At 33.8% G+C, this 16,600-nt stretch overlaps 1 protein-coding gene across 1 annotated transcript in view; it reads left to right on the top strand.

Annotated features, from left to right (window-relative positions):
• LOC143241089 (teneurin-m-like) overlaps positions 1–16,600 on the top strand; it is a 262,242-nt gene that overhangs the window by 227,463 nt on the left and 18,179 nt on the right. Inside the window, 5 exon segments of the mRNA XM_076484616.1 lie at positions 4,489–4,768; positions 5,628–5,895; positions 6,269–6,409; positions 9,618–9,867; positions 13,344–13,579. Coding sequence (XP_076340731.1) covers positions 4,489–4,768; positions 5,628–5,895; positions 6,269–6,409; positions 9,618–9,867; positions 13,344–13,579 — 1,175 coding nt within the window.

Here is a 16,600-nt window from a genome sequence, read left to right as displayed (position 1 = left end):
AAAACCATATCAGTTTTTCTTCATCACGTAAATATTTTTCGCAAAACGACATATGCACTTTTACATAAGTTAATCATTTTCCTTGAAATTAGGTTACATTTTTATATGTTTAAAATGTTGACAACCACTGGCTGTAGTTTTATCCAAACAAATCGATACATGAGAGTCTTATCGATCGTTCTAGAACTCAAGGAGAACAAATATAACAATAAAAATGCTCATTGTGGCAAACGAAATAATAATGTGATCTGATAAAATAATTTTTTTATTCCTGATTTGTGGGAAATCTCTGCATGATACGAACAAACGGATATTATTATCGAAATCTGCGTAACTGAGTTATGAAAAAATACGTTATTAAAACTAAAACAAATGATATAAAGTTTAAATTCGTCGGCCTGTGTTATAAATCTTATAATAGTTTCTGCTCCAATTACTTCGACTTAATTTTTCTTTCGATTCTAAATTACCACTTATACGAATATCTATTATCCATTTTATTAAAACCTCCGGTCATGAAAAACCGATCCCTATAAACGTCACATCAAATTTTGAAATGTTAAGTCCCAAAAGGCGTTGATTAATAGAAATAAACTACTTGACTCTACTATTCAGAAAAGGCCAAGCATGGTGGTTAAGGTGCTCGAGGATTGCGAGTTTGAATCCCCGTCACACTAAACATGCTCGCCCTCCCAGCCGTGGGGGCGTTATAATGTGACGGTCAATCCCACTATTCGTTGGTAAAAGTGTAGCCCAAGAGTTGGTGGTGGGTGGTGATGACTAGCTGCCTCTAGTTTTACACTGCTAAATTAGGGACGACTAGCACAGATAGCCCTCATGTAGCTTTGCGCGAAACTTAGAAACAAACAAACAAAACTATTCAGAATCTTCATTGAGATTTGAAGTCCATGAAGTATGAAAAAAGATACAGCTGTATATAGCAGTAATTGTTTTAGAGGTTTCAGCGTTTCCATCTTCTCCAGAATCAATATCATACACCTTACTTTCTTCTAATCTAATTAGATTTTGACCTCTCAGGGCACTTGTCCTCCTCATTACTGTTCTTTCTTCACTTTCAGCATCATTTCTTTACTTCCAGTTAACATTATTCATTTATTCAAGCATGAATCCAAAAGTAAGCAGTATCTACAAACGCCACAGTTGAACTAGTCTTCTTTCTTTCTGTGTTTATGTTTCTGGCAAGGCATTTTACAGATTTTACATACGACTATGTTTTGTAATTAGAAGAAGAAGCTTTTATAGATTGTATTATTGGATTATGGTTATGTAATCTGGTGCCTCCAATCCATTTTTCGGGAGGCCCGGCATGGCCTAGCGCGTTAAGGCATGCGCTTCGTAATCTAAGGGTCGCGGGTTCGCGCCCGAGTCGCGCCAAACATGCTCGCCCTACCAGCCGTGGGGCGTTATAATGTGACGGTCAATCCCACTATTCGTTGGTAAAAGAGTAGCCCAAGAGTTGGCGGTGTGTGGTGATGACTAGCTGCCTCTAGTTTTACACTGCTAAATTAGGGACGACTAGCACAGATAGCCCTCATGTAGCTTTGCGCGAAACTTAGAAACAAACAAACAAAACTATTCAGAATCTTCATTGAGATTTGAAGTCCATGAAGTATGAAAAAAGATACAGCTGTATATAGCAGTAATTGTTTTAGAGGTTTCAGCGTTTCCATCTTCTCCAGAATCAATATCATACACCTTACTTTCTTCTAATCTAATTAGATTTTGACCTCTCAGGGCACTTGTCCTCCTCATTACTGTTCTTTCTTCACTTTCAGCATCATTTCTTTACTTCCAGTTAACATTATTCATTTATTCAAGCATGAATCCAAAAGTAAGCAGTATCTACAAACGCCACAGTTGAACTAGTCTTCTTTCTTTCTGTGTTTATGTTTCTGGCAAGGCATTTTACAGATTTTTACATACGACTATGTTTTTGTAATTAGAAGAAGAAGCTTTTATAGATTGTATTATTGGATTATGGTTATGTAATCTGGTGCCTCCAATCCATTTTTCGGGAGGCCCGGCATGGCCTAGCGCGTTAAGGCATGCGCTTCGTAATCTAAGGGTCGCGGGTTCGCGCCCGAGTCGCGCCAAACATGCTCGCCCTACCAGCCGTGGGGGCGTTATAATGTGACGGTCAATCCCACTATTCGTTGGTAAAAGAGTAGCCCAAGAGTTGGCGGTGTGTGGTGATGACTAGCTGCCTCTAGTTTTACACTGCTAAATTAGGGACGACTAGCACAGATAGCCCTCATGTAGCTTTGCGCGAAACTTAGAAACAAACAAACAAAACTATTCAGAATCTTCATTGAGATTTGAAGTCCATGAAGTATGAAAAAAGATACAGCTGTATATAGCAGTAATTGTTTTAGAGGTTTCAGCGTTTCCATCTTCTCCAGAATCAATATCATACACCTTACTTTCTTCTAATCTAATTAGATTTTGACCTCTCAGGGCACTTGTCCTCCTCATTACTGTTCTTTCTTCACTTTCAGCATCATTTCTTTACTTCCAGTTAACATTATTCATTTATTCAAGCATGAATCCAAAAGTAAGCAGTATCTACAAACGCCACAGTTGAACTAGTCTTCTTTCTTTCTGTGTTTATGTTTCTGGCAAGGCATTTTACAGATTTTTACATACGACTATGTTTTTGTAATTAGAAGAAGAAGCTTTTATAGATTGTATTATTGGATTATGGTTATGTAATCTGGTGCCTCCAATCCATTTTTCGGGAGGCCCGGCATGGCCTAGCGCGTTAAGGCATGCGCTTCGTAATCTGAGGGTCGCGGGTTCGCGCCCAAAACGCGCCAAACATGCTCGCCCTACCAGCCGTGGGGGCGTTATAATGTGACGGTCAATCCCACTATTCGTTGGTAAAAGAGTAGCCCAAGAGTTGGCGGTGTGTGGTGATGACTAGCAGCCTTCCCTCTAGTCTTACACTGCTAAATTAGGGACGGCTAGCACAGATAGCCCTCGAGTAGCTTTGTGCGAAAAACAAACAACCAAACAAACCATTTTTCGGTTCTGACAGTTGTTTACCTAAATTTGGGTCGGGTTTTTGATCGAGGGTCTTAATGTTAACAATCAAATATTTAATCCTGTAAGGATAATTTTATATTTATATGTTCAATTACTTCTGTACTTAGTTAGTATCAACACTCATATTATCTAAAATGAAATATAGGAACCAGCGCAACGCCTAAATTCTATGTTGTTGTTTAAGGAAATAAAATACAGTGAGCTTAATTTTTCAAAACTGCTCCTAAATCAAATATTATATTAAATAACGTTATTAGGCCAAATAGCGCATATGGTCACACAGTCCACAAACTTTAGATTTTACTACACAGTTTCTATCGATTTTGTTGATTATATAACCTTTATTTTGATTTAAAATTACGAAGGGTGAGGACACATATGTCCTGCTCAGTACTCATAACAATCCATTTCTAAAATGGCTAAGCAATTCCTCTTACTAGCACATCGGGGATCAAAAGTTCTTTATCTTGGATTACTAAATATGCCATACTACAAACATATTAACGTGTCAAGATGCGTTTTCCTGCTAATTTGACTTTATAATTATACTTCTAATGTAGGTATAAATTAGAATTACAACAATTTCTTAGATAGTATAATAATTTTTTATCTGTTCATGTTTACGTATGATGTACAACACACTTTATACGTGATTTATATAAGTCGGAGAATATTTGTTTAACGTTAATTAACTTGACCTTGCCTTGATCATTTCGAGTTGAACTTATTTCATTGCTCTCTTCTGACGGTGACTTGGGGGTACAGCCGAAACGTTCTATTAATAAACAAATGAAACTTAGGATGTTGACATTGAACCTCCAAACAATATAACCAGGTTGTTCTATTGTAAGATCCATGTGAGTAGCAATTTTGTAATCAGTATCAACAACACAAGTTCATTAATGACGTCTATGTTAATTTTGTGACAATACAAGAAAGAGAAAGCTCTTTTCCTATACGTATATCTTGGTCATTCAAAATAAAAATAACTTGCAGAAATTTAGACTTAGTCTACCTGATATCTCAAACTTCTAGATAAAACTAAAAAAAGTTGCAGCAGCTTTGTGCAAACGCATTCGAAAATTATTGTGGACTAGGACTACTTGAGAAAATTGTCTTTAAAATACCCCTGTTAGTAGTAAATAAACTAAGAAAATTCGTCATAATGTTGGTTTGAGACTTATAAAAACTTTGATTTTCAGATTTTATTTATATATTACGCTGCGTGTCACTTTTACAAGCTAATGAGAGTAGATTGAGATAACCAGATCTAGTGATACGCTCTTAATTTGAATATGATATAAAGTATTAATATGTTCAAATGATATTAAATCCTAGTAAACTACAAGTTGGTGCACGTTAGTTTGGTATAAAAAATATCATTACTGAATAATTCACCATGTCCATATGTTTCTTTGTTTTTAGGTTTGATCTTATGGTAAATGGTGGTGGAGCTGTAATGTTACAGTTTCACCGTGAACCTTTCAAACCTTATAAACTTAGTGTTGTCGTTCCATGGAACGAAATTGTTGTTATAAATAAAGTTAGCATGAACACTACTAGCCAAGCACGTGCTGCAAACTATAAGTCAACCGTGTGCATAGACCACAATTATAAAACCATGAAGCCAGTTGTCCTAGCGACGTGGAAACATGGTTTCCAGGGTGGATGTCCTGAAAAGAGCTCCATACTGGCAGAATCTCAGGTATATTCAACGTTTTCGTAAAATCTATACAATTTTATAAGATAAAGATTCTGTAGAGTAATTTATCATTTATTTTTGTTATCATGTTATGGAAAACAAGGCCAGTTGTAGTCCAGCATTTAGTGGGTCTGGTTGCGGATCGAAGTATTTGAAGTTCTAAAAATGATGCAACTGAATGTTTATGGAATTTTCAGTAACGAATGCCTTACGAAAGTGACAGTAAATTTAATTACTCGGTTTTAAAAGCCTAACAAAACCTTGTGGCTGCCTTCCTTCTCATCAATAGTTGAAAATTAGGGTGAGTTATACCTAAAACTTAGAGGGCTCTTATCTGGCCATTTACTACACTTGCATATTAGGTGCTGGATATATAGAACGTTTCCTACTTTCTTGGTAAGCTATACAAACACTAATGACGTCATTGATTATCACTACACTAAATTCCACACTTTGCACTTCCTGCTAAAAAAAACTCTTTGTTGGTCTGGCATGATCAACGTGGTTTGGGCACTCGACTCGTAATCTGAGGGTCGTTGGGTTTGAATCCCCGTCACATCTTTCTAATTTGGGAAAGTTGTAATGTGATGGTCAATCCCACAATTTGTTATTAAAAGAATAGCCCAAGGGTTGGTAATGGGTGGTGATGACTATCTACTTTCCTTCTAGTCTTACACTGCTAAATTAGGGACGACAAGTGCAGATAGCCCTCGTGTAGCTTTGCATACACAAAAAAATCAAAGATTTGTCAGTTTATTACTTTGTAAATTATCTAAATTTTATTCTCAAAAGATTTCTTTGAATGTGTTTTTTGGTGATTTACAGTTACATACTTTTGTTATTATTATCTCGCCAACAACAGGTTGTTCAGGAAAGTCTTCCAATTCCCGGCACAGACCTTCACCTTGTGTATCACAGCAGTAGAATGGGAGGTTATTTATCAACTATTCAGCTTCAGCTAACACCTGATGAAATTCCCTCAACTCTTCGCCTCGTTCATCTTCGAATATCAATCGAAGGGATATACTTTGAAAAATTATTTGAAGCTGACCCTACAATTAAATTTACATATTCCTGGAACCGAAGAAACGTCTATCGACAGAAGGTATATGGCATAGCAACAGCTACAGGTATATATATATATATATAGTAATGGTATAGCTGATAAGAAATTTTTAATACATCGTTAACTAACCAGCGATAAGTTTGCTAATCGCTATCAGGAATGAATTGGAATCGTGTACGTTTTACTTATGTCTGTAATTAACAATGACGTTTTAAATTATTTATTTACTTGCCATTCCTTAATGTTAATAAAAGTATAAAAATTATGTGCAAGATCTAAATAATATTTACTTTGTTACATTGCAGTGTTGAATCGAATTGCAGTTGATATTTCAGAGGTGATTATTCAGTCAAACTTGCTTATATCGAACAAGTCACGTTTCATTAGATTGTTATTGAAGATTCATCGTATTTAATGTGGGCTTATTTTTCCCATAGTCCACATTGGTTATGAATATAGTAGCTGCCCTCAGATAATTTGGGAAGTAGAAAAGACACAAGTCAGTGGACATGATATGAGCATTTCCGAAATCGGAGGCTGGAACCTAGATATACATCATCGGTACAACTTCCATGAAGGTAGGTTGAATTTTTGTTAGTGAATGCATACAAATATGATAATTTATTGATTATCAAACGGTGAAATACTCCAGAAGAATTTACTAAACTACACAAAATTTCACTATTACGACTTCATCAGGGACTCAACTAAGCCTAGAGAAGATGTACAGTTTGAATGCTGAGAAACAACGTGAGAAACAAAATTCATAAAAGTATCATTATGTGAAAAATGAGATCACAAGGAAATTTCAGTTTAAAGCAAAATGACATCGAACATTGGTAAAAGGGAAAATATCTTTCAATTAAAAGGCCAACATGGTCGACTGCAACATGGCTCCGCCACATAATCTCAACATGGTCAAGTTTGATAGCAGAAAAATCGAAAACTCTTTGTATAATTGTTTGGAATCTGCAAGAAGGTATCTCTTGTACCAAATACCATGTAATACGGTTGACATACATGTGAATAGTTCACGAAAACCCCGAAATGTGATTTCCTTGTTCATAAATTGTGCAAAACAAAAAACTCTGAAATTGTCTTATCTCTGTGTTGGACTTGTAAAAAGGTATCTTTGTACCAAATCCCATATAGATTGGCACCAAATATGCCGAGTAATTGTTAAAAGAAACCAAAACTATGCTTTTTGTGGCATATTGATCTCTATAATTACTGAAACTCAAAAAAGTAAAATATTTTGTTATTGTATAGAAAGGTATCTTTGTACCAAATTCAACGTAAATTAATCGAAGTAAAGCAAAATAATTCACCCAAGTCCCTAAAAATATGGACTTAACATTTTGATTCCCCTAAAATGAACATAAACGGGCAGGCCCCATATTTTTTGTGGGTGTATATATATATATATATATATATATTGGATCTGTAAAAATTATTTGTTTGTGAGCTCTGACCTTTAAAATGATTCAAAATGAGCAAATCCAATTTTTTATATGTCGTTGTTTGTGTTCAGGTGAATGAAAATTTATATTTGTGCCAATTTCATCTTGATTGCTGTAAATATGACCACAAAATGAACACAAAGTATACATTTTTGGTTGTTTGAAATTTAATCCCACATAGTCCTTTAAAAAGCCCAAATAAATATAAATAAAAATATTTCTGGGCGTAATGGATCAAAGTATAATCTTACAAAATATCACAAAAATTTGCTAATGATCGATTGGAAAGTGTTTGAAAGAAGAAGAAAACAATAGCAGAATAATGTCTCTCTGGGGAGACATAATAAATGAAAGTATAAATTATAACATATAATTTCTTGTTATATCACAAGAATATATATTGTGATACGTCTTTTTCTGTTGGACTTGTTCAGAAAAGACATTTTAACGAGTATTAACAATATCTCGTTGTATATATATACTACAATATATTTGAATTATAATTCAAAAATCTCATTTGAATTAATTATTACCTTAGAGGCAAAAAGGTAAGTCTGCGGACTTACAACGATAAAAACTGTGTTTCGATATGGACAGAGCATAGCCCTTTGTGTAGTTTTTTGCTCAATTACAAACAACAACAAAGACCTTAGTATTTTTCATACCACTAATTTTAAAGTACTAATACATCAAATACGAAATGTGAAAACAAGGATCTTCAGTTTTTTTTATTGGTTTCCCAATCTGAATTGAATTGGTCTAAATGTAGTGCTAGTCGTCCCATATTTAGTAGGGAAAGACTAGAGGCAAGTCAGCTAGTCACCACCGCCAACCGATAACCATTGATTGGCTGTTCTTTTACCATCGAATAGTGGGATTGAACATCACATTTTAACGCCTCCATGGTTTAAAGGGCAAGCACATGTTTGATAGGACGGGGAATAAAACACCTAATCCTATGAATACCAGTTACATGCCCTAACCATGTCGGGCCTTTTGGTTTTAAAGCTTCTCCAGTTTACGACATTCAAATTTTACCTTTTAATAATATAATATTTTTCTATCATGGTTCAATTAACAAAAATCGGGAAAAAAGTACATCAGATACCTCTGTAATTCAGCAATAGGTGGAATAGCAGTAAATGAAACTAATCTATCTGTCTTCTAAATCACATTGATATTAGGCGAATGCACGTGCTTTAACTGTAATGATGATAGGTCGTTCATTTGAATTAAAAGAAAAATCGGCCTGGCATGGCCAGGTGGGTTAAGACGTTCGACTCGTAATCTGAGGGTCGCGGGTTTGAATCCCAGTCGCACCAAACATGCTCGCCCTCTCAGCCGTGGGGGCGTTATAATAATGCGGTCAATCCCACTATTCGTTGGTAAAAGAGTAGCCCAAGAGTTAGCGGTGGGTGGTGAAGACCAGCTGCCTTCCCTCTAGTCTTACACTGCTAAATTAGGGACGGTTAGCGCAGATAGCCCTTGAGCAGCTTTGCACGAAATTCAAAAACAAACAAAAGAATAATTAGTATTAGATTTTTCATTTTAAAGTTTAAAAGTTTGTATTTCGAATAAAAAATGTGTATCATTTATTTTTGATTCTTCGTTTAGGATAAGATAATTAAAGTACAATGATCCGTTAAATTAATTATAACTTTTTAGCTCTTGTAATGACACAAACCTAATGATAGTAATTTGGAACAAACTGTAAAGTAATTAAAGAAAGTACATTTCCTCCTGTCTCCATTAAGCTTATAAGCTAATTATTCCTAGAGAAATATGCAGCAGGATTACATAAAAAATATTATTTTATTTACCAGGACCTTTTTCATCAGGGTATAAACTTTTAATTTACGGCTTATACATGTTCGTAACTCTTTGAAAAGACATGAACGATGTGGACAATACCGGAATTAGATTATATTCTTGCTACTACATTTAAAATATTCTTTTTAACACATTATGAGTGTTATAATGAGAAGGGAAGGGAGAGATGGTGAACATTCTGTACCGAAAAGTTTTAAAACTTTTTTTTTTATTTCCCTTAACATCAGTTTCATACTACAATTATTTTTACATCGTGCACATTTTTCATAACTGTCTCATTGGATTAAAACTTGTACTAGTGTAATTATTATTTAGATACAACCAAGGTATTCTAATATGGATGCCTTTTGGAGGCGTGTAGGCTTAAAAGACGAAGCCAAGGTGGTTATCTGTAAAACATACTGAAAGCTATCTCCACTTGTAACACAGTGTATATTTTATTTTAAGGAACACCCTGCACTACGTAATTACATTTTGTGTGTTTGTTTCTCCTTAGGTATTCTACAAAAAGGAGATGGTACAAACATATATTTGAAAAACAAACCAAAAGTTCTGTTGAATGTCATGGGAGACGGACAACAAAGACCTCTACGTTGTTCTAACTGTGAAGGCGTTGTAACAAAACAACGGCTTTTGGCACCTGTAGCCATAACTGGTGCTCCAGACGGTAGTGTTTTCGTTGGAGACTTTAATTTAATCCGTAAAATTACTCCTAATGGATTAGTTACAACGGTAGTGGAGCTCAGGTATGGTAGTTGTTTTATTACATTTTTAGAATATTAACAACTGTATTTTATTCCTAAATTATATCCTGTTTTTAAAATGGAAAACAATCAAAAATCTAATAGTTAATAATTTACCCAAGTGATAATAAATAAGAAAAAACATTCCTTAGAAATGTATCTTTCATCTTAAATAACTGAAATAGCACTTTTACATTTTGGGTTTTGAATGCTACTTAGCAAACTAGATACAACATTTGTCTATATTAATAAAACCAAGCTATTGGGCCTATTTCATAGGAAGGCAAAAAAAAACAAACAAACAACAAAAACATTTGAAACAAAATACATAATAACGTTTGCGTTGAGATCATACAAGTAAAACAAAATTTGTTTTTAACAGTAACTATTTTCCTTATCTAGTCTTACAGTTTGGTCTGTCAATTTTTGGTTCTACAGTAAAAAAATGTTAACATTACACGCCTGATTTTCCGCTCGATGAGCACGTGACTACTAACTAATAGCAATAAAAGTTTCATGTAAGAAGTAAATTACGAACCAACATACGAAAAAAAGCGTACTTCCACGTAGGTTCAAACTTAGAAAATTCATTCTGTCATTTTCAACATTACGTCTCTTCCCTAACTTATAAGGAGAGAGTATATCGGCATTGTATTTTGAATTTATTTTAAAATTGATTGTGCACAACTTTTACTGCACACGTTGATAACAAAAGAAAAAAATTGTCCTCTATGTTATAAATAAAAAGTGGTCAACTAATTGGTTGTTAAAAATGATATTAATTTTTATTCCAGTTTTTAATGTAGCCTAGTTTATTCTTATCAGTAAAAATCAAAATGAATCTTCCTGCATCATTCATGTTTTGAAAAGAATGTGTATTGATAATATAAACAGAGTCCTTTGTTAAACAAATAACAACCTTTAAGGAATAAATCAAACTTTGGCATGCGGAACAACCAACAATGAAACACGTGTTATTAGTTTAAAGCTCAGTTTGATAGCAAGATAATATTTTATAGACTACACTTGTACAGTTAGGAGTTTTAGATAAGTTTTAAAATAGATATGAACGTTTTTGTGATAACTATACCATAATAACAATTGTATTGGATCAACAAATCCCGAGTTAATTACTGATTCGTCTACAGTGCAATTTTATGTAAGCCCCACGATTTTCTACTATGAGTTTATGAGGGTCAACAGCTGCTACAAAGTGCTGATGACACCTCCAAAAGTTATTCACGCCTTTGGTTCATGGAAACATTGAAGCGTATTTTAAGACAAAGCAGTTCGTCAAGGCTTAAGATCCATAGCCATGGATCTTAAAATGTAAAATAATTTTACATTATTTCGCTTTAGATTTCCCTCTAATCTTACACTGCTAATCAAAAATTAGCCGTCATAATGTCTAAATGACGGCTAGGCATTAATGTTGCATGTCTCTGTGCCATGGTGTCTAGTGCTGCTGTTTTTCTCCAACAAGTTACTCTTCTTCACAGTTTTGAATGCAAGGTTATCTCTATCGTAATGTTTTCGCTAAGTTCGGGTGATTGACAACTACCGCATTTCCTTGTGTGACATGAGTTTGATACCAGCCGGGAAAACACTTGAATAACGGTGTGAAATAGCATTACTGTTGGAATATGTTTTACCAAGGCTCAATACTTGTTTTATTGTAGCATTGTGGACAATATTGAATTGATATATATATATTTCAGAAGGTCCATACTTTTCATGCATGCATGGTAACATACCATGCCATACCACGTATAGTGTCAACAGCGGCTTTTCCCAAAATGTTCAAAATCTGCCTTTCGCTCAAATTCCACTATTTTTTATGACCTGCTTAGTGACAATTTGGAGTATAACCCAAGAATAGAAAAGAAACATATCCCACATCGCATTATATTTAGTGCTGCTTTACAAATGGAATGTTGGTTTATAATACTAATGCTGGTAACAGATCTTACTAATACAGTCCAGGCTGCGACTAACGTTAAAGTTAGGCCCAGTTTGATGGCGAAGAACTTACTTTTAGATAATAAGGCTCGGCATGGCCAAGCGTGTTAAGGCGTGCGACTCGTAATCTGAGGGTCGCGGGTTCGCATCCCTATCACACCAAACATGCTCGCCCTTTCAGCCGTGAGGACGTTATAATGTGACGGTCAATCTCACTATTCGTTGGTAAAAAGTAGCCCAAGAGTTGGCGGTGGGTGGTGATGACTAGCTGCTTTCCCTCTAGTCTTACACTGCTAAATTAGGGACGGCTAGCACAGATAGCCCTCGAGTAGCTTTTGTGCGAAATTCAAAACAAACAAACATTATACTAAAGGCATTTTTCTTTGTAATTACGATTTGGAAAGCAGTAGAACATAAACACCTTTCGCCTTCACTTATTTCCAGCACACGATCATTGGAGCAAATAAAAAAATATGAAAACATATTTTATACGTACCTTTAAACAGTTAAAAAAGTTGCTTTTCTACATCAGTTTTTTAATAGTATCTTAAATTACAAAACAAATTCATTTCAAAATTATAAGTGTTACGTGCTATTTAAAACAAAATTACTCACCAACTATTTCATAAAGTATTTAAATATACTGCACCTTTATCTAACGTGTAGATTATAACAGTAAACCTTCTCTGCTCTACTTTTATTCTTTGGTAAGTTTTCAAACCGTCATAATTATATGAGTCTGTATCAAAACAATAAGGTTATTAATTAATCTACTGACTATTTAAGAAACGTTTATTCCTTATGGTAACAGTCAAACGTATTATTTCATACTTAAATCTAATTAACAAAAATATTGAATAGGTTCTTTTGTTTATTTTTTTTCTGGTTTACTCTTCATATAACTTTAACATTCATCATGGCTATTTGTAGACTTCAATTAAGATAACAGTTTATAGCAGAATTAACCTGTCCGTATTTATCTTTGTTCATTCGTTAGATCATTATTTTTTGTAACAATGAATACGCTTAGAGATGAATTAACAATTGAAAAAAGATTAAGATAGAAATAACATTTGACATTCCCATTTAATAGGTTATTTACTCATTTATAAAAGCTGTCTTAAAATTCGATTTGGTAGAAAACCTAAATACTAAGTGAAAAATGAGTTATTTTGTCAACAGGAAGGAACACGTGGGAAAACAGTTTTTATAGGATAGTTTGATATACAGATCCCCAAACATTGTCAAAAGACATACACTGAAAACATTTGTGATTTTTTTTTAAATACTAGTATGTAAACAAAGGAACTAACGTGTATTGTTTCATTTAATTGACGTCTCTGTGTTTATTTTGTTAAAGCTTGGAAGCATGGTGATTACAAAACATTCTAACGATTAAAAATATTCCTGTATTGTTTATAGAGTTTTTAACACAAAAACGTATATTCGTAAACTGGAAGACGTTAAAAAGTGCATCAGTAACGCTCAGTGTATTATTTAAAAATTTATCTCTCTGTTAGTGATACTCAAGTCGCCTACAAGTACCACTTGGCTGTAGGGCCACTCGATGGAAAACTCTATATTTCAGATCCAGAAAGACGTCAAGTCCTTCGAACTGTAAGCTTCAAAGATATTGAAAATGTTCGTAAAAATATAGAAGTTGTAGTTGGCAGTGGCTTAAAGTGTTTACCAGGAGATAGACTTCTTTGTGGAGATGGCAAACCCGCTAGGAACGCAAAACTATCTTATCCTAAAGGTACAGTGCATTATTAGTGCTATCTGGGTAACGACGGCATTACTGCTTTAGGAGCCAAAACTTCAAAACTGTTTTTGTTATTTTTCAGTCAAGTCTAAACAAATTTAAATTACGTCAATGTTACTGAATCAACTAATTCTATTATAACTAGAATTACTGTTTTATAAAAATTAAGTATCACAAGTGTAAATATAATTATAGTTCGTATTTGGATATTTGTGTTATCAAAATACTTAATATAATCCTAGTTAATATGTAAAATATTTTTAATTATCATATGAGTAAATAAAAACAAGTGAAATTTCAAATAAACCATTGAAGTTGTTATTTTTTCTTTGATAGTTAATAACTTAAAACATTTCCTAATATGCGTGTTACAATCATGCTATGCTCGCATTTCCTTCTCCCTTCTTATGTCATTAGTTCTAAGTTGTAGCTATTTGTTTTAGGCATTAACTCACACTAAAGTAAATATGACGTCTTCTTTAATAGTGCATTAATAACACATTAATAACGCAGAGGCTTAGAAATAGGCTTTCAGTTTTTTACTAGCAGCATATTACTTTTCCTGCAACTCTTTCGGTTTATATTTAACTATAACACCAAACCTGGTTTTCCTACTTTATTTTTCTCTTTATTGTTAAACCTTTGTCTTGTGTTTCCCAAAGACACGCCTAACCTCTCTCTTTTTTTTGTACATAGCACATTGTTTGCATGTATCTTATAATGTTTAATATCTGTAGGAAGTCTTATAATCTTCATATCTATGAACTTGGAAAATTAGCTGCTATACCCCTCACTCCAAAATTTTTTTTAATGATTTAGAATACTGTTAGCTTCTAATTCCTTAGGAGATGATCAAATGAGGGCATTTGCTTACACACTTATTCCACTTCAAACGATGTCATTATTCCTCTCATTATATAAAAATATTTAAGATAAAGATGTGTAGAATGTATTGATAATTGTTAACTAAATTTTATGTGTAATACATTTAATGTTTTTATTTTTTTATTAACTGTTGCAATGGCATTTAATTCCTGTACTGAGTCTGTAAAAGTTGCCTTTTTACATTACAAATATAAACAAATGATAAGTCTCATGTGAATATTAAGAAAATAATGACAATTTTTCTCAAACATCATGATCGAACGGATTTTTAAAAATAGTTGTAAGTGTACGGCAACAAAATTATACATCTGAAATGATATTTTGTGCGTTTATTTAGAACAAAGCACAAAGCTACACAATGAACTATCTGTGCTTTGCTCAATACGGGTGTCGAAATCCCGTTTCTGGTGTTGTAAATCCACAAACGAATAAAGTATCATGCTGCATTAATTTATGCATTAACTCTTTTTATGGAGCCTGCTTTTTAAAGCTTCATTACTAACTTAATTTTTATAATAAATTTTATTTTCTTTTCACTCGTTTTTAGGGAATAACTATAGTATTCGCTATTTGACTTTAACTGCCTTCTGAAATATGGGTCTCATTTTAGGCATTCAAAGTGTATCAGTAATAGTTTCCTGCGCCAAATCGTGGATATGTTGATAATACTCTTTTATAAAATATAATTTTTAATATTCTGACCACTTCTTTAATTTATCAATTACTGATAGCTCTATCTGTTGTTTATTTGGATATTTGCACATAGCTACTCAAGGATTAAAGATGTTTGTTTGTTTGTTTTGGAATTTCGCACAAAGCTACTCGATGACTATCTGTGCTAGTCGTCCCTAATTTTGCAGTGTAAGACTAGAGGGAAGGCAGTTAGTCATCACCACCCATCGCCAACTCTTGGGCTACTCTTTTATCAACGAATAGTGGGATTGACCGTCACATTATAACGTCCCCACGGCTGAAAGGGCGATCATGTTTGGCGCGACCAGGATGCGAACCCGCGACCCTCGGATTACGAGTCGCACGCCTTACGCGCTAGGCCATGCCAGGCCCTAGGATTAAAGATAATAGAGCTATTAAAGAGCATCCACTATCAACTTTTGAGCTGCTCACGTCTGACCAAATCGTTAATTTTGATTGTCAATTTTATAATGCACATACATCTCCAAAATGCGAAGCGTGAGTTATTTATATTTTGGGGGGCGGGAAAAAATCAGATCTAAGCCCATAGCTCGTAATGCTTGGACTTTGAGGGCAGTAGTCAGAAAAGTAATAAATAAAACTTGTGAAGACTAATTTTATAGTTCTTTCAACTATTTTCTAGTATCTATCTTATGTGGTAGTGTTTAAATTATGCTTATTATACAAAGTTAAACCGAGGAAACTAGTAGCCTAAACAGTTTGTTTGTTATTAAGCACAAAGTTACAGAAACTGATTTCTGTGCTCTGTCCACCACGTGTATTGAACTCGGTTTCTAGCAATATACGCCCGCGGGATAATCCGTTGTACCACTGATGAGGGAAAACCTGACATCTGAATAAAATAAAAAATACACAACCCGTTGAAAAGAACTTCAATTGTTGTTGTTAAATGGTTAATGAATAATTTATTATGTGTACCGATTTAGAGAAAGAAAATATTTTCTATTCCAAAAAATTAGAAATACGAAAAACGTCTTAACTATTTCAGCGTTGTAAACAAAAACTCACTCATGTAATTTACAGTTCATGTAATTAAAACTGTTAATGAAAGAACAATTTATTTCACGTTTATAACGTATTGAATGGATTAAACAGCAATAACACATTTTGTTTAATTAAACTATTGATCATGGAGATGTTTCGTGCTTCTCAGATCGGTATACAAAGATGTAACTAATAAGATTAATTAGATAATTATTTTCTTGCATGTGAGATGCGAGCAAGGAAACAAAATTGTAATATAAATAATAAGATAATTACAATGTAACAGTACGAACATATATGTAAAAAGTTTTTATTTTGAGTTGTTTCACACTTTTATATAAAAAATAATGTGATTATCTTGTGAAACTAATGTCGAAACGGCCTTAATCTAGTGAGTTCATACCACGTTGGAGTAATATTAAAAGAATAATC

The sequence above is a fragment of the Tachypleus tridentatus genome, chromosome 13 (assembly GCF_004210375.1).
Source record: "Tachypleus tridentatus isolate NWPU-2018 chromosome 13, ASM421037v1, whole genome shotgun sequence".
Classification (NCBI taxonomy): Eukaryota; Metazoa; Arthropoda; class Merostomata; order Xiphosura; family Limulidae; genus Tachypleus; species Tachypleus tridentatus.
Note: the sequence above shows the minus strand (reverse complement) of the source record. Positions and strands in the feature narration are given on the sequence as shown.